General features: G+C 42.5%; 1 protein-coding gene across 1 annotated transcript; it reads left to right on the top strand.

Moving 5' to 3' along the window:
• Positions 1-8: 8 nt before the first annotated feature.
• Positions 9-18,284, top strand: MELTF (melanotransferrin; the record flags this gene model as incomplete). Its single annotated transcript, XM_082288315.1, has 15 exons — positions 9-54; positions 2,471-2,625; positions 6,292-6,391; positions 7,716-7,898; positions 8,220-8,376; positions 9,238-9,305; positions 9,977-10,164; positions 10,347-10,527; positions 11,472-11,623; positions 12,036-12,132; positions 12,952-13,146; positions 14,112-14,268; positions 16,373-16,440; positions 16,536-16,723; positions 17,512-18,284. The coding sequence occupies 15 exons, from the start codon at positions 9-11 to the stop codon at positions 17,788-17,790; spliced, it is 2,214 nt and encodes a 737-aa protein (XP_082144441.1). The 3' UTR covers positions 17,791-18,284.
• Positions 18,285-18,616: the final 332 nt, after the last annotated feature.

Genomic DNA, 18,616 nt, shown 5'->3' with positions numbered 1-18,616 from the left:
TTTTCACCATGAAGAGCTCCAGAAATATCTTCTATCTTCTCTTCTTTCATGCTGGTAAGTTGTCCAAAAGCTTTTGCTGTGGCATGGGACCTCTGTGTGATGTGAGAGAGCACAAGGAAACTAGAACCACTTCCGAGCCAGTCTCATATGGCCAGAAAATAAACCAAAGGAAATTATAGAAAAGCAGTAGAAAGGCTGTATTGAACACCATGTATGCATCTTGATTCATTGTTATCAAATGTTGTATTTCCTCAGCACAATCAATTTCTGTTCAGTGGTGTCTGTTTCTCACAACAGTGAGCAGTTCTATGACGCTTACTTTGTAAAAATAGAAATAATTGCTTTATTCCACTTATCATGCTCTGTGCAACATGTTGGCTTTCTCCTGTCACTCCTAAATTGTATTGGTGAGTGCTTTTAATTTCACCAGAGGTGTAGGTGCTGTTTCTGAAGCAGTCTTCAGTTCTTCAAAAAAGAAATGGTCCTAGTTTATTCTGTTTTTCCCCCCATTGTTTCTGTTGAAAGCCCATGATAGTGTAGTAGTAACTGTATAAATAGCCATTTGACAAGATGTTACACAATGGAGTACCGTTACTTTGAGGAGTCATTGGGGTATTTGTCAGTTATAGTTATAGTGTGCTTAGGACCCTGAGCATATTTCAAATGGAAGTTGCCAGCTTCTGCCATTTCAAGCTTTAAGTATATCTACTGATATACAGAAGGGCCAGATTTGAGAATAAACTTGGGTTCAGACATTGACCTGATGTTTTAAGCAGGTTTTCCTTGGCAGTAGGAAGAGAGGCTAACTGCAGGCCTTGTCTGTGCTCAAGCCCACTTCAGATGGGTTAACTTGTAAGGATACCTGGTTTTTGATGAGTGAGGAAAAAACCAACAGATTCATGCTGTTTCACTATTTTGGCTGAAATATAGAGCTAAATGAACTTAATGTTTCAGGTGTATGGCTAATGATTTCATCATACAGTTCATGTTTTACCTCCTGTATGTCTATGTCTAAATTCAGAATGCTGAGGCTGAAAAATGGCACTTAGCATCTATAACTACTGAGATGCTCTCCATCTTAATTTCTATTTGCTTATGTTTATAAAAAGAAAACTCCAAAATGAAAAACAGGATTCTTCTTTCAGTCCCAAGGAATTAATGCTGAAAATTTCACCCCGGCAGAGGAGTTAGTACGAACATTAAGTTTCTGTGAGGTGTGTTTTTACCATGACCTGTTATGCCTTTCTCCCAACCATCTTGGTTCTCAGAATTCCTGCAACTCAGAGATGGGCAGTTGTTTCTCCCTCTACTGGCACATGTTGCCATGAAAACTTCCTGTAAGCTTTCCAAGTCTGACTTAATATTTGTTGACAGCAGTAGAGTTGGCTCTGTGTTGCAGAGGAACAGAAAGCCAAACCCACTGTTTCAGTATTGGATCTTTTGGCATCAACAGTCTTGTTTAGTCTGCAGCCGCTAAGTCAGAAAATGTGCACAGAGCACTATCGGGCACTAGTGGAGTAATTTTTAACTTGCACCGTCAGATGTGGCATCTCAGCTGCATGGCACTGGGGGGGAAGTAGAGGGCCAGCTAGAGGTATTAGAAAACCACATGATAAATGGTTTACAGCAGACTCCAGCTTAAAAATGGAAATTGTAGACAAACAGTGGAATGTTGTGTCCCTGCTTACGAAAATGACCCGTGCCTGTTTGTCAGCGTAACCCACGGGTGCGTTTCCATTTCACCGCACTGTCTGGGCACGATGACATCTCCTTACAAAAGCAACCAAGTGTTTGTAACTTTGGCACTTAGGAGGGTGGTGTTTGGGGCCACTGAAAGGCACCTTTCTTTGCTAATTAATGGAAATCTCCACTACTAAACTTGAGTCTTTTCCTTTATGGCTCTGCCCTCCTCTTTTCCTGACTGCAGTTATGATCTCTTATGAAAGACTGTTTTGAAGGGCCAAGTTTACTTTTCTAGTTTTCATAATAAGCCTAGTGGCAAGGCTTTTGAGCACCTAAGGTTGCTTTTTAAATTCAGACCAATATGGGCAGGACTCCAGGTACTAACTAGCAATACTTGAGACGAGTTGTCTTTGGACAGTCTCTGGTTTTGTAGTGTATCATTTTAAATAATAATTTCACATGCTTTTGACTTTGATTAAGATGATGTATTCTGCAAGGTGTTTAGAACAGTCTGGATGCCCTGACCTATTCCACAGTATCCACATTTCTTATGACAGAAACAAATGCCATTGGATTTCGGTATCTGAGTCTGATCTTGTGGTCAGGTCAAAAAAACTTCAGGATTCATGTTAATCGGAATGCAAGTGGGAATCATCTCTAAGGACTCACTGCAAAGTGAGACCTGATTTTTTTCTGTTTAGGGAGGAGAAGCAGAACAAAAGTTTGCTTCTAAATGGTAAAGCTCGGATGTATTCTGTAATATTTTCTCTTGGTGTTGTGTTTGCAGCTCTCGGCCTGGAGCGTATCCGGTGGTGCACAGTCTCTGAGGAAGAACTTTCTAAGTGTAATGGCATGAGCAAGGCCTTTAGTGAGGCTGGCATCCTTCCCCCTCTGGAGTGTACAGCAGGGGGGTCAGCTGCTAACTGTACCCAGATGATCAAGGTGAGTTGTGAGTGACAGCAGTGTCATTGCTTTAATTTCTTCATGTGCCTAATAATAATCCTCTGGCGAGGTGCACAGGTCTGTGGTGAGTGTCTGGCCATCCAGGCAGCTGACCCTCTGCTTCCTGGCACTCATGGCTCTGAAAAATCAAGGCATATCTTTTTTAGAAAAGACACAAAAGTATACATACGAACTTGAACGTCAGAATGGCCCCGTGTCATCTCTTTGGCTGCTCACATATGGCCAGTCGTTAGGAACACAGATAAGGTCTTAAATATTTCCTCCCAAATACTAATCTTTGATTTGGAAATTGTGTCAGATTTATTTAGCAGACATTTAAGAAGGGATGGAGCTACAAGATGCAGACAGTAATTAAAGCTATGCTGCTTAGCCTCTTAAGTAGATTGTATTTTGATAAACTCTGGATCAAACTCCCATTTCAGGGTCCTGTCATGGAAATTGCTGTATAAACAGATGAGCTGAGTGTAATCAAATCAAATCTCCCAATACTGAGTACAAGAGAGAGGCAAAGTAGCAAGTGGGGTGAGCAAAGGGCAAACCTCTGTATTAAGCTGTATTAATTCAGCTGCCCAGGGTATGCTCAGTTTCCAAAAAGAGCGTGCCTCTGGGAAAGGTTTTACAGACTGGGAACATGTGAATTTGCAAAATGATGTATGCAAGATAATTCCTTCCTTTGGAGGGGGTAGAAGGTAAAAAGTGGATGTTAGAAGCAGTGTGGAGGCAGGTAATCATGGTTGTCTTCACTGGCAGAGTGTGGGGGAAGGGAAGGTTGGCTGGCTGTGTTAATCAATAATGCTCTTTGTGTATTCTCTGTAGATATGCCCAAGAATCAGGTTTTTGTGGAGGAGATGCAGCCTGTCAAGGACAAGAGGTTCAGAGCAAGGAAAGGAGATCTGAAAGAATAGGTTGAAGGGAGATGAGGCAGATGATTGTGTGGCCAGAAAAAAGGAACAGATTTCAAAAAGTGATGTCTTGTAATTTTTGTCAATGAAGCAGAATGGTTGACTCCTAAGACTACCTCATTGCCTCTTGATAAATACTGTTCTTGAGCAAGGGAGTCAAGGCTGTATTGAAAAATGCTGAGAGCAGATACCGATACAGATGTGGATCTTACCTTGGGATTAGACAGGGCATTCTAATGTCAGGTCTTCCCAAAACCACTTGGCTGATTGCTGCATTGAACAGAGGGACCTGTTAGACTCTGCAAAGCAGATTATTTAAAGGGCTGATGCCTGTCTGCTTCTGAAATACAGAGCTCACAGAATTGCATTTGCAAGCCATTGGAAGTAGCAGGCAGGCAGACAGCATGAGTAAGTTGCTTTCTGATGAAATGAATTTTCACTGTAAGGCTTCAGACAAGACTTTGTCCTTTAGACCTCTTTTTTTTTTTTTTTTTTCCCTTGTGCTAATAATCTACTAAATATTCAAGCTGACCTACTCTGTGTAGGACTGTGTGGAACCCCTGAGTTGGCATCTGCACTGAACTCTGATCTTTGAGGCCGAGAAGGGAGCAGGACACAGTGGCTGAAGAGGCAGGTGCTGTTTTGTAACACTGCATAATTTGGACTTAGACCTGTGACTGTGTTAGCACATGGATAAAGGAAAAAACCTTTTTGATTGAAGGTGTGTAAAAATTAAGAAATACCTAAATATTTAACTAGGGAACCTGACAATATTTAATGTGACCAGTGCTTATTTTCAGCAGGTCTTTGAAACACTTATGTAGGTAATTCTGAAATGTTGTGGTTGTGACATACAGAGATAAACTTCCTCTGAAAATAATGAATAGAATATGTCCATCACATGTATACTTATTAAAAAATTGTATGTGAGTCCCATGCTTTTGCTAAATTTATTGGCAAATGCTTGCTGCAAAAAAAAGTAATACACCCACACTGCTGTTGATATGACACCTCAGCAATAATTGTGCGTATTTAAAAGAGATGTCTGTAGCCAGGAAGCTAATTCATGTTAAATACAACAATAGACTGGTTTTGTCTTGTGCTATTCTTATAGAAGCTATTGATCAGAGGCTCTGTGTCTAAACAGAGCTCGAAAGTTCAGCTTTTTGGTCAGAAAAGTGCAATTTCCTATGAAAATATGGCCATATAATATGCCTCATGACTTCTGTGATACCCTTTCCATTATATCTGCTCTATTTTCTGTCCACCACCAATTCTAGAAGCTCATTTTGTTCTTCTTCAGGGTAAGATCCTTCTAACTCCCACCTCCTCTAACTCCCACCTCCTCTCCTGTCAGGTGTCCCTCCTAAACAACAGGCTGTATTTGATTCCTAAACTGTCCTGTGCTCTAACCCTCGCCAGTGGAATATCGCATGTAGTTATTCCAGAAAGATTGTGTCTGTTCTTTAAGATGCAAATATCTTCCAACACCAAGTCTGCTTTAGGTTCCCTTGGATTTATTCAGCTCTTATTCATGAGAAGCAACTCTCAGGACATCTCTTGTTTCAGCTGATTAATGAATATAATCTTTTTTCTCCTTCAAGCCAAACAAGTAAAAGATTTCAAATTACATGGCAACTTCAAATCTGGTTTAGATGTCAACATCAACATATTACCTGTGCTCTCACATGATCCCTTAAAAAATGTTCAAGCTCTGTATGTTGTTCAGCCTGTGGGAATTTGCTGTGGTGTGCTGAGTAGTCCTAGCCCTGCCCTGACCAGGGCTTTGCAAGCTCCCAAGGGATGGAGAAACTAAATTACTCCCTCCAGTGCCAAACCAGAGGTTAAGCAAACTGGTAAGAAACTTGGAATCAGCTTAGAAATGCAAAATGTCACACTGCTGATTATTTCTTGGCAGTACCTTGTCTCTGGGAAATGCCCTCTCCTGGCTCCCATAGGTTCAGCACACAGTGGGAGCTGGCTCTGCTGGCCAGAGGTGTGTACAGCAGTTCTCCTGGCCTTGCTGCTGTGGGAAGTCCCGTCCTGTGCTATCCAGAGCAATCCTGCATCTGTAGCAGGATCCCAGCCAGCTTGGTGTTACAGTCAACAGAAAATACATTGTGCTGTTGGACACGTTCCCCAAAGTGGATGCCTCAGACTTGTATTCTCCCAATTTGAACAGTCTTTTTAGATACTTCCTCCTTCTCGGGAACCCATTGTCACCTGCTCCCCTGCTGACAAAATGCGTGTCTGGCTTGTGCTGAGCTACAAGCCAGCAGGATCTAAGGGTGCTTTGGAGTGCACTTTGGCATTCAGATTTTGTAGCCCCAAAAGATACTATTTTGAACTATCTCTGTATGATCTAAAAATGTATTTACTTTATGTAAATCTTCAAGAGTCAGGGTACTAGCTACAGAGATGAATGAAACCTCAAATCACTGGGCCTTAAGATCCTTCACAGAGCTGCAGCATCCATTTCTAAGGTTCCTCTGAACTGTTAACACTAGTGAAGCCATCATGGTGCAGGGCTGGTTTCTGCATTGTTTCTGCAGGAAGGCAGTTTTGAAGGTCTAAAATCCCTCTTGGTAAGAGTTGTTCAGAAATTTGTGTGCCCTTAAAATAACTGGAAAAAAGAAAACACAAATACAGATTAAGGGGTGTCTTCTAAATGCATGGGCACTCTGGTTGTTAATAAATACTGAAATTAAGCTTTAACAAACATTCTGCCCTTGTGTCTGCACAGGATGACTTGGCAGATGCAGTGACCCTGGATGGCCGCTTGATTTTCCAGGCTGGAAGGGAGCATGGTCTGAAACCTGTGGTTGGGGAAGTATATGATCAAGGTCTGTTCTGATCAAATGCCTTTTAGATCACTTAAAATGCATAAGAAAAAGTATTTGCTGTTTGCATTTTATTTGGAGTCCTCTTGAAGACTCTAAACAGTAGGTAGTATTCAGGTTCCCTCTTGGTTGCTCCTGCCTGTAACAGACTGTCTGGGGAAACAGGAGACACAGGGCTGTGGCTAGTGTGTCCTGAAGCATTTGGGTCAGAATAGCTGTTTCTGTAATAAGTTTGTTGGGTTGTTTCTTGTTTCTATTTACTGTCTCTCTGCTTACTGTGTTCTCTGTTCCATACTTTTCAGATTAATGAATTGCAAAGCATGAATTATTAGGTTTATCTGTCAGTCCCATGCATTAGAATAATTAGATTTTGTTTTTACTAGTGTATACGATTACCTGCTGGAAGAAAGGAAGTACTAGATTATGCTTCTTGTCTGGGTGACCTTAAGCTTTGAGTTCCTTTCAAGGCAGAGACAATAATTCAGTGCTTGTGTAGTTCAGAGCTGGAGGATGCCCCCCATAACTTTAAGACACAAGGGAAGGGAGAGCTCTGGAAGCAGTTTGCTGGCAATGCCGTCCCATCACTCTGTTGTGAGATGGAGCTGGATTTGTTTTGTAGCTGGGTCTCAGTGTCACCTGGCCAAAGGCATCCTCAGAAGTGGCTGTTGGGCTCAGTCTATAGGATCTTGGGTCATCTGCAGCAGCCCCCCCACCCTGTTAAACACATCATGACTCTGGTGAGGGACCTGTGCTTTGGCTTCTTAAAACCAAATGGGCCTCAGGACCCAGAAGCTGGCTATCTCCATTAGTCAGGCTACGAGCTGAAATAAGAGAAAAGGGAAAGAAATTTAATGATTTCTGATCTAAATAAAGTCAGATTAAATGACCTTATGATCACTTCAAACCCTCAACTCTTGACTCTGAGTTATATTAAACTGTAAAACAAAGAGAATGAAATCAGCAGTGATGCTCCAGAGACAACAGTTCACTCTGCTGTAACAAAATTAAGACCAACTGGGGAGTAAATTATATCGGTTTCAATTCAATCCAAATATATCTAAAGTCAGAAAACTTCCTCCAGCAAGGAACCTCCCTTTCAAAGCAGAGTGACCTCCAAAGTTAGAGCAGATTGTCTGTGGACTAAGACAATTCACACTGAAAAAATAACAGGGTACATTGATACACAGGCAGCAGGTTCTCACCAAGGATGTGAACAGAGTGACTTGCTTGTGGGTAGGGAAGTCACAAGAGGCCAAAAATCAGTGTATGTCACTGTAATGCTGCTGTGAGGCTACTTAGGTTGCTTCTCTTTCTTCCTATGCTGCAGAGATTGGAACTTCCTATTATGCTGTGGCTGTGGTGAAGAAGAGCTCCAACATCACCATCAACAGTCTGAAGGGTGTGCGCTCCTGTCACACCGGCATCAACAGGACTGCAGGCTGGGATGTGCCCGTGGGTTACCTCACTCACACCGGGCACCTGGCAGCAATGGGATGTGACCTTCCAAAAGGCAAGAGTTAGAGGGCAAAGATCTCCTCAGCAATGCTCTCCCAATGGTCTTGGGACCCTGTGTGTGTGTCCAGAGATGTGATTCAGCTGCTGTTTTGTTCTTTGACTTTGGTGCTCCTTGTACGATGGAATAGACCTAATGTAGGTCTGATGAAGACTGCAGGGTTTTGGTTTTTTTAAACTTGGAAACTACCTTTTAAGAAGAAAGTAACTTATGCCTTCTATGTCTTTGTAGAGATGTACTGTGTGGATGTGTTAAAATGAAATTGTAGGATCTTGTTTATTCATTGCTAAAAACGTCTCATTCTAATTTTGCATTTAGCTGTAAGTGACTATTTCAATGCAAGCTGTGTTCCTGGAGCAAATGGTGTGAACTATCCTAAATCCCTCTGTCAGCTCTGCAAAGGGGACTCAGAAGGACAGAACAAATGTCAACTAAATTCCCAGGAGCAATACTATGACTACAGTGGGGCTTTCAGGTAAAAATCGTGTCTTTGTCAATTTTTTTTATTGCTGTACCCTCTCCGTAGTCATCATGTTCAGGCCTCACTGACAGGAAACTGAAGCTACAGAGCTTCCAGTTGATCTTGTTAGAAAATTTGTAGTTTTGTTAGGATAGCCATGCTTTTAATTTGACTGAATAAAAGTAATTATTAACCCATTATTTAAGGTATTAATACCTGAATATTAAAACCAAATGGATATTTAGCACATATACTGGGTAGGGAAAGCCCCCTGCTGTTTGCTGTCTCCAGCTGTTGACACAATCTGAGTGTTTCAGCAGGCTTTACTGACTTATCTTTCCCAGTAAAACCTGATGATCCTTGGAGTCTGAGAGCTGAACAGCTGCCCTACTTGGCTATTTCAGTCATCCCACCTCAGCTGCACTGAATTATCGAGCTGCTCTGCCCTCCATTTTTGCACACCAATCTTTATTTTCCTCTTTCCCATCTGTGTGCTGTGTTGCAGGTCCCGGTCCCCGAGTCATAGCATTAATGAGGGCAGAATTTGCTTATGAGAAACACTTGCTCCTCCCTGTGAATTCCCCAAAAGATTATGTGCCTGCCTTAGACACAGAACTGTATTGGACAAAGAAGGTCATGGTGTTTGTCCCAGGCAGCACTGAACATGTTGTTCATGTTCACCAAATGACAATGATAGTTTACTTCATGCTCTAACAGCCACTAGTCTCTGCCTTGAGCAAAACTCTCAGCACAAGGAAGTAGGTCAGTGTCTGTGGCTGATGGAACGGAGCACAGAGCCCTCAGGCTGTCAGCCGGCAGTGGCCAGAGCACGGGGGTTTTATAATGCATTTTTGTGGTTGGATTTGTATTTATTAGGTGTTTGGCTGAAAATGCTGGAGAGGTTGCTTTTGTGAAGCACAGCACAGTGCCTGAATATACAGATGGTGAGTAATCCTGAAGCTTGTTGAAAAATAGCTGCAAGGTCTGAAGTACGGTATCTGTAATGACAGTGTAATATCAAATATTTGATGTATTTTGAATTGAGGAATCAGCAAAAATATGCTGTAATATTGAAAACAGATGTACCCTCTGAGGTGTGCACCAGGAGATAGAGAATTTTTAAAATGTTTGATAGTGTTGGTAAAGGTAAAAGGTGGAATCCTAAGCTGCTTCTGGAAAGAGGCCTTCAACAGCAGAAAACTCTTTTTTATACAGTCCTGGGCTGTCACATTGCTCCAGCCTGCCAAGGGATTCAGTGGAGACTAGGAGAGTTAACATGCCCTATCTGGCACTGTGTAAAAACTTCCTTGAATCTAACATTGTTTTAATATCTTGTACCTGTCTGACCCAGGGGAAAAAAAAAACAGAAAATGCTGTACATGATCCTAAACTAGGGATGCTCTTGATACTGCTGCAGACACCAGTACAGCTCAGTGCAGTCTCACAAGTGTTACAGGACTGAAGGACGACAGAGATGCACAGGATATCCTGTGCAGGCAGGAACAGTTCAGAGATGCTCAGGAGATGAGTGTTCTGCTCCACATGTGAAGCTTGGAGCCAGAAGCATCAGCCCCACCTGATGTCTGTTCCTTAAGCACATCCTGTCTGATTTCAGGGAGAAGCCTTTCTTCCTGGGCCCAGAGGCTCCGCTCCCGGGACTTCCAGCTGCTGTGTCGCGATGGCAGAAGAGCTGATGTGACAGAGTGGAGAAGCTGCCATCTGGCCCGAGTCCCTGCTCGGGCTGTGGTTGTGCGGCCTGACACAGACGGGACAGTTCTCTTCCAGCTCCTAAACCAGGGACAAGTAGGAGACTCTTTTTTCATTGCTACTTTGCATTTCAGAAGGGTTCTCCCACCAGTCTAACCAAACTGAAAACAGGATATCTGAGCACTTTTGGCTCTGTGGGGTTTGAAGTGGTATGGGGTGTCACACATTCCAGGTAGAGAGATATGTGACAGGTGCTTCTTTCTTCTTTAATATTACAGCAAAGATTTAATGGGGTGGATGCCAAGTTTCAGATGTTTGACTCTGCAGCCTACGGTGCCCAAAATCTTCTGTTCCGAGATGCCACCACGGAGCTTGTTGAAATCACAGCTCAGAATTACCAGGCATGGCTGGGTGATGAGTATCTTCATGCCATGCAAGCTCTGAGCTGCAACCCCAACAGTAAGTTGTCTGTAGATTCCTATTTATAACCAAGAAAAAAGATAGCTGATAACACAGATCATCTTGATTCTGCTTTATTTTCTTCCCACTCTTGGAGGGTTCTGGCAAGATGCGAATCTGATTTTTGAGCATGGGCAAAGGTCACTTTTTGACCTAGAAACAATAGTGCATTGCAGAACATTTTCCTGTGCAAATTGGCCCACTTTTTTATAAGATGCAGGCATTTTTCACCCTTGCTAGTGTATGAGAGACATTAATCTGGTAAGATGCTACTGCTACCTGGTACTTAATTTCTTACCTGCTGACAAGGAGAAGTAATGTGCTGCTATGCAAATCCTCAGGTAGTCTATAAAATATGGTGAATGGGCTCCTAGCAGAGGGTTTCCTCCACAACCTGAAGGAAACCTTCAGCTGCTCTTTATTGAAGCATTATGGTCCTTCTTGCTATTAGAAGAAAGTAGAAATTACTTGATACACGTTCTGGGAAAGTCAGAAACACAAATTACAATAATCTTTGCCTTAAGAAGCTTAAAAATCCTGGCAACTGAGCCTCCCAGATGTGATCTGTGCTGTGGCAAAGCCCCTCACCTTCCTGACTTGTCTCTTCTGGGCATTGCTCCATGACTGTCAGTGTGAGGAAGCTTGTGTTCAGGGTGGCTTTTTGCTGCACTCAACTAACACATTGTGGCTGGGCTTAATGGTCAGTAATTGTAGAAATTGTTGTTCCTTTGCTATGGAGAGGTTTGCAGTGTGGACATAACTGCTCGTCAGGGAGTGCCCTGGTTCCTGGTCTGGTGTAACTCTGAGCTGGAGGGATGGGGAGCAACACAGGGGCAAATATTTTCAATAACATATATGGGACACATGTGACAGTGGGCAGTGTGATGGCTCCTTGTCTAGTGCAAAGAAAGTGAATGTAGTATCTGCTTTTCAATTTTGTGCAGCAATGCCAGAAAGCCTGAACTGGTGTGTTCTATCCACTGAGGAGATTTGGAAATGTGGTGAAATGGCCGTTGCCTTTAGGAAAGAGAATCTGAAGCCAGCAATTCAGTGTGTTTCAGCCAAGACAAAGGAAGAGTGCATGGAGCTGATCCAGGTAGGCTGCTGCAGTCATTGTGCCATAAACCAAATGAACAGAAGCTGCTCTCTGCTGGGTAGGTGGGGTTAGAGAGATGTGCACTCACTTTGGTGACCAGTAGGAACACTGGATTTCAAGATGATCTGTAGCTCAGATGGTCTGGATGAACCTGGACCCTGATGATCTTTGGCTGTGAGAACACTGTTTCCCATCTAACTCAAGCCTCTGTATGTGAAATCTCCTGCCTCTGTTTCCGTGATGATGCTTTATGCACATTTGGGAGATTTTCTTTAGCAGTGTGATGCTCTTTTGCTGGCAGCCTTGCCCTTCAGGGTGCCACAGGTGTGACCATAAAGGTGTCGTCATTGTAGCAAGGAAAGTATCTGCTGGGTTTTTTTTCAGAAATCCTATATTTTCTTTTATTTTTCAGAAGAAGGAAAGTGATGTTGTAGTTCTGGGTGGAGCTGATATTTACACAGCTGGGAAGACATATGGCCTTGTACCAGCTGCTGGAGAAAGTTATTCTGGTAAGAAGGTCCAGAAACATAAATATTGGCCTTATTTTTCCAGGTTGTTTGAAAACAGCACTAAAAGCACAGTCCTTTGTTCCCAGCCCTACTAGGAAAGCTGTTTTCAAAGGAAATAAAAATCATGACCCTCTCATCATGGATAGAGGAGGATATGAGATGAGCTTCTATAGTGAGGCAACTTCTGTCTGTCCTGCTGCAGGACCAGGTTGAATCTTTGGCAATTTTTAGTCTCGTACCTCTTCATTTGTTTTTTGAATTCTGAAAAAAAAATATTTTCAGTGGAAAAAACTAGTATTCACAAAGTCAAAATATTTTTAAGAGAAGCAAAAATACAGAAATTGCACAGTAGATTCTAGTTAGAAGCAAATTCTTCCTGTCAATGTGGCTGCTTCAGAGTCACGGATTAAAAGAGGGCTTGTGTCTACAGTGTCACTAAGGCAGAGCTGAAATTTGCTGCCAAACTCATTGAAGTTTTAATACAGGTTTGAAGTTTTCACATAAAAACAACTTCTTGAAGCAGATTTTCTAAGTTACTTATGCCCCAAACATTGTTTTTCAGAGGGATGTATTTATAAGAGCTGATGGTAACAAGAACACTTTCATCATCTTGTCTGTAGATTATTCAGCTCAGGTGTGTAGCAGTACCAGCTTACAGACCATAGGTGAATGCAGCAGCATGTACATCCTTACTCCCTGACTAGCAGATTGTTGGTGCAGTTGAGGTTGCCACCAGATAAGTGTAATGGATCCACAGATGATCACTAAGGTGTGAGAATGCTTAAGGAAAGCTGTAATGTGTTGTTTTTTTTCTACAAGCTGATGACAGCAGCAATGCATACTATGCAGTGGTGGTAGTGAAACGAAATCTGTCCAATGCATTCACCATCAGTGACCTGAGAGGGAAGAAGTCCTGCCACACAGGGCTGGGGAGAAATGCTGGATGGAATATTCCCATTGGCATACTAATTAAGAGGGGGATTATTAAGAGCAGAGACTGTAATATTCCTCAAGGTAAGACAACATTATTATATATCAAAAAGATAGTAATAGTCTAATGATAAACTTTAATTAGGGAATTAATTTTGATATTTCATAGCTCTATATTAATAATACCTGTTTGTGAAGGGGTGTTGTGTTTTTAATACAATGATTTGAAATTTTAAGTTTGCCACCAGTGTGGACTAGTGGAGATCTCTAACAGAAAATGTTACATCTAACACAAAAGTATCCTTTCCTTTATCACAAAATCATTGGCTAATTTAGGTTGGAAGGGACAGTTTGAGGTCATCTAGTCCAAACAGCTACTTAAAGGTCTGGTAGCTCATAGTGCTCAGGGCTATGTCCAGGCAGGTTCTGAGTAACTCCTAGGACACAGATTACATACAACCTCTCTGAACCCTGTCCCACTATTTGACCATCCTTGGTACAAAGGATTTCTTTTCTTGTATCTAATCAGAATTTTCCTTCTCATAACTTTGGTCTGTTGTTTCTCATCCTTTTGCTCTGCATCCCTGAGAAGGACCTGGCTCTGTCTTCCTGAAAACCCCACTATGTAAATTAAGATAGCAATACACTGTTTGTTGTCTTCTCTCCAGGCTGACCAAGCCCAGTTCTCAGCCTGGAAAGTTCAAGCTGTGCTTCAGCCAACTCTGAGCATCCAACTGTCTTTCCACTGTATTTGCTCTAGAATGTCCATGTCCTTTTAACACTGGGAGTTCAGAGCTTGCCACAGATGTCACAGGAGAACCTTCCCTGACTGCTCCCCCAGCACACCCCCACTATTTTATTGACTTTACATAGTCAACTAAAGAGTGCTCTGAAAATATTTGAGAAGTCCTGGTTTGTGAGTTCCAGTAAGGCAGCTGTAACTTGTATTTCTAGTGTTCTACTGAAACCTGCATCATGATGTTGTATCTGCCTTTTTTTGTGAAGAGCCCACACTTTTCACTCCTTATGTTGGTTTTGTCTTTCCCCAGCTGTGAGTGAGTTTTTCTCTGCCAGCTGTGTGCCCTCAGCTGAGCAGGACAATTACCCAGCAAAGCTCTGTCAACTGTGTATTGGAGATGACAGTGGAAAAAACAAATGCAGTGCAAGTAGCCAAGAACGTTATTACAGCTACAGTGGAGCCTTCAGGTAACTGATACCTACCGTTGTGATTTTGTGTGTCAGCCTGCCAAAATGCAATGAGCACCTGGTTTCCATCCCAGTCAGCAACCAGAGGTTGTTGTTGCTGCAGCAGGTGCTGTAAATTAGGTGGGATGTGTGTCCTTGCAGCCAGCCAGGTGACCATACAGCCCAACCCACATGTCTGTGCCCAGAGCACCCACCTCATGAGGATCAAGTAGATTGTTGTTGGTGTGCAGTCTTGCTTTAATCCAGTGGGACAGGGAGTCTGCCACTCTGGATGGGCAGCTCATCCATAGGGAGCTCTAGCAGGGAAGCAGACACACAGTAGCCACGATCTGGCTTCTGTAAGTCCCTGCAGAGTGACAGGCTTGTGATGAGGAGCCTGGAATGTGTCTTCACTATTCTGATTCATTGGTGGCTGTATCTGAAGGTAGATTTCTGAACAGCACAAACAGCTATGGCCAATGTTCAATCACCAAAACCTATTCCAAACAGAGTATGTTAAAAATACAGGGGGGAAAATAGTATAGAATGGAATGAATACTTAGTGTAACAGCGTACATGTACACATGGGGCCATACCCAAAGACTGTGAAACTCTCAGATATGGAACAAGCACTTCCTTTTCCTGACTGTCACCTCAGAAGGTAATGGTGCATGTAACAGCTGGCAGAAAGCCACCTGTTTCCTTCAGGGGAGGAGACTTCCACAGCAGCTGCCTAGTAAATACTAAAGCGTTAGATAGATTTGGGTAACTTCTTTTTGCAAATCTATTTAGTTGAGTCCAGCTGCTCTGCTGGGTTTGCCTTGCAGGCAAACTTCAGATCCTCTGCTGTACTTCATGAGTACAGAACATAGACTTCATGAGAACAGAGCCAGCTCCCAGTCACCAGACAAATGAGCAACAAATGCTGTTACAGGCTGCATGAGCCTTGCTCATAATTCTAAGATTCTGCATTTGATAATAGTGCCCATACAGTCAAACTTTATATGGAGATCACTTTTGTTTTAATAGAGAAGGTGTTTAATTCATTGAGTGATGTGGGGCATTTTAAGTATTTAAATGTGTAGAATGTGAAAAAATGGAGGATCACAGTCTTCCTCAAGGTAAGGGTAGGTCTATCCGTGACACTCAGGTGATCCTGTCTGAAAGAAGAATGGGTTGTGGAAGGTGATTGAGATGGACTTCAAATTCAGATTTCCAGATTCCTTCAACTCTGTCTTCAGACTAACTTTACTAGAGGTGTGATGTGAGAGGCCATTCAGTGTTTGTGTATATTCCAACTGCCTGGGGCAAATTAAACTGCCCAGAGTAGTAAAAAATCTGTTAGGAAAGCTTTTTCTGATTGGGAAATGCACTGAACAGCCCCACTAGTCCTTGTTGTCTGCATGACCGCATCAACCACATCGTGGTAAGACCTTTGATTAGAACTGCTGATGTTAAACCAGGTGCAATTGAAACATATGCATTTTTGGTAACTGTTACCAGTAATAACTTTTCCTTGCATTTTGTATTGCATAAGCCGTGCACAGTTACAGCTTTACATCTATTTCATTGGTGGGTTTAATTATTTTGTTTTAGGAAATGCTTCTTGAAAACACTTACAGAATAAGCTACATAGGAGAGGAGGTGGTTTTAGGGTCCCTTGTCATGTTGGGCTGCTTCTGCATCAGAAAATTAGAGAAAACTGAACTTAGTTCTGGAACACTACCCTTAGAAATTGCAGTTAGATTAACTAGAGGTCTTCAATATACAGGGCTGCAAATGCTGCATTGAGTATCACATAATAGATCTTCTGTTTCTTTACTCACCTAATACTGGTCTTTCCTGTTGCTTTTCACACTCCTTTTAATAATTTTTTTCTACTCTATTCCACTCTTGAAATTTGTGATTCAGAATATTTTTTTTTTTTTGTATTTTGCAAAGATGTTGCCTTTCTCGACATCCAAGATGCTTAATTTCTCTGGTTTTTCTTACTAACTTTGGACCCAGTACATTTGTTTAAGGAATGCCTGTAAAAAAAATTGCATTCTAAACCTATGAGTTACTGAAAAAATGTGGTTCACATAGAGATGCTTTGAATTGAATTCATATCTTTGACTTTCTTTAGGTGCCTGGCAGAAGATGCTGGGGATGTAGCCTTTGTGAAGCACTCAACGGTGTTTGAAAACACAGATGGTACTTAGTTTTACGTGTCTCTTTATTATAATCCAATTATTTTTCCTTGCTCTAAAGCATTCATTGCTTGAAAATGACCAGTTTCTTTTTTTCAGGTAAAAACACTGCTAGTTGGGCCCAAAAGTTGAAGTCCACTGATTTCCAGTTACTATGTCCAAATGGTGCCCGTGCTGAAGTCAGCCAGTTTGCCAGTTGTCACCTGGCTCAGGTGCCAGCTCAGGCTGTTATGGTTCACCCAGATGTCAACGTTTTTGCTCTATATGGACTACTGGACAGAGCCCAGGTACTAATAATCCATTTATTTTTGGGGGGAGTTCCATATGGTCTAACACACTCCGAGGATAAGGACTGCATCATGGCACTGGCAGCATGTGCACAGTGCACAGCCCTGGGAGTGTGACAGAGAAGGTAAAATACAACCATGTAACTCACCCAGTAAAACCACCCTGGTGCACAAGGGATTTCAACTTTTTGCCCAGCCACTGGTTGCAGTAGTAATTTCCCATGGCTTTCCTCTGTTTCTGCATTACTTTGAGGTCTACAAGAAACAGAGTACATGCTAACGCTTTCCCATGCTGGAATTTTCCTTGGAATGCAATAGAATGTTTGTTTGTGGATTTGTTTATGCTACAGCCATGTACGTGGTAAACCATGCAGGCAGAGTGTGCCTGGCTGCCACAGCGAGGTTCCTTCTTCTCCATCCTGAAGTTAATTAGTTCAAAATCACGACTGAGCAATATCCCCATGGTAGGCTTCAGTCATGTCTGTAACTTCTGGGCAGCCAAACCCTATATTGCATAACAATATTTAGGCAGGAGAATTTTTAAAAAACTACAGCTCTTTTTCCAGATAGTAACTGAGAAAAACAAAATCACAAATGCTGTTCTTGTAATTGCCAGTGGCAGAATTCTGTATCTGATCTACTGGAGCGTCTAAAAGGAATGCATAAGAGATTCTGCAATTGTGTATGAATTTTTCATCTACAAAACAGTTCCTGTCATATTTCATGTTGTATGACAGGAACATGGCACTTCATCTTGCAAAATACTAAGAATTTTTTATTATTTTCAGGTCTACTTTGGAAATAGCAGCAATGGAAATGGATTCAAAATGTTTGATTCTTCAACTTTTCAGGGAAAAGACTTGATTTTTAAGGATTCCACTGTTGAGATTGTGCCAGTAGAAGAGAGGAGAACATACACAGAATGGCTGGGAAGTGAATATATTGAGTCCCTTGAAGGGATGCAAACGCCCCAGTGCTCTGGGGCAGGTAATAAGATAACACAATACTCACTCATGGCTACTGTCATTCCCCTGCTTGTTTTATGGCAGATACAAGGCTTGGACTAGCACAGTCCAAAGGGCAACTCCAGGCCACCTCTGCCCTGCCACCTTCTCTTCAGAAAAGCTGCTGTTTGGATAACGTGCTGTGCTACCATGTGAATGCCTCTTCCTGCCTCTCTGCAGGGCAAGTGCCAACAGCATCTGCTCCTCAGGGAGTGGGATGGGGCTGGAAGCTGCCCCTGTCTGTGTGGATGGGGTGGAATTTGGGGCAGAAACCAGCAATACAGTATCAACATGGTTTACAAGATTAGTCTAAAACTGGAGCATTTCTGCTATCATTGCTGATATTGAACCACCCAGGATTCCCAAGAACTGTTAGATGGATACTGGGTTTCTGACCTGTAGAAGAATTTCTTGGAAGGAAATATCAAAACTCTTGCCTAGTGAATCTTCTCTCTAGCAGCCTCCTGGTGGGTTATATTCAGACTCCACATCCCTGCTTTACCCATCCCACCCAGTTTCCCCTGAGCTCTGCTGCCACAGAGGTAAGCGCGCAGAGAATGGACAGGCTGTGAACAGAGACCAGTCCAGCTTCTACCATGGACAAAGTCTTCTACCTTCCAGCAGAAGAAAGTAGGGGAAATTTCCAAAGTCACTGGATGAAGAGGAAGCCCTGAGAGACTGGGAGGGGGACTACCCTTTGACAGAGAAAAGAACAAAGCCAAATGTGAGCATCCACTGAGCTTATTGACTTTCTACACCCAGTGCTCTCGTGGCTGGACAGAGATGTCCTGTGATCTTTAATTTGATGCAGCCTTCATCAAGAGCCTCATGGCTGTCCTCCTTCCACATGGGGCTATCCTGAGTGTCTGTGCATGAAGCTCGTATTTGC

Source organism: Coloeus monedula, assembly GCF_965178545.1.
Source record: "Coloeus monedula genome assembly, chromosome: 10".
Taxonomy (NCBI): domain Eukaryota; kingdom Metazoa; phylum Chordata; class Aves; order Passeriformes; family Corvidae; genus Coloeus; species Coloeus monedula.
The sequence above is the reverse complement of the archived record's forward strand: the minus strand, read 5'-3'. Positions and strand labels throughout refer to the sequence as shown.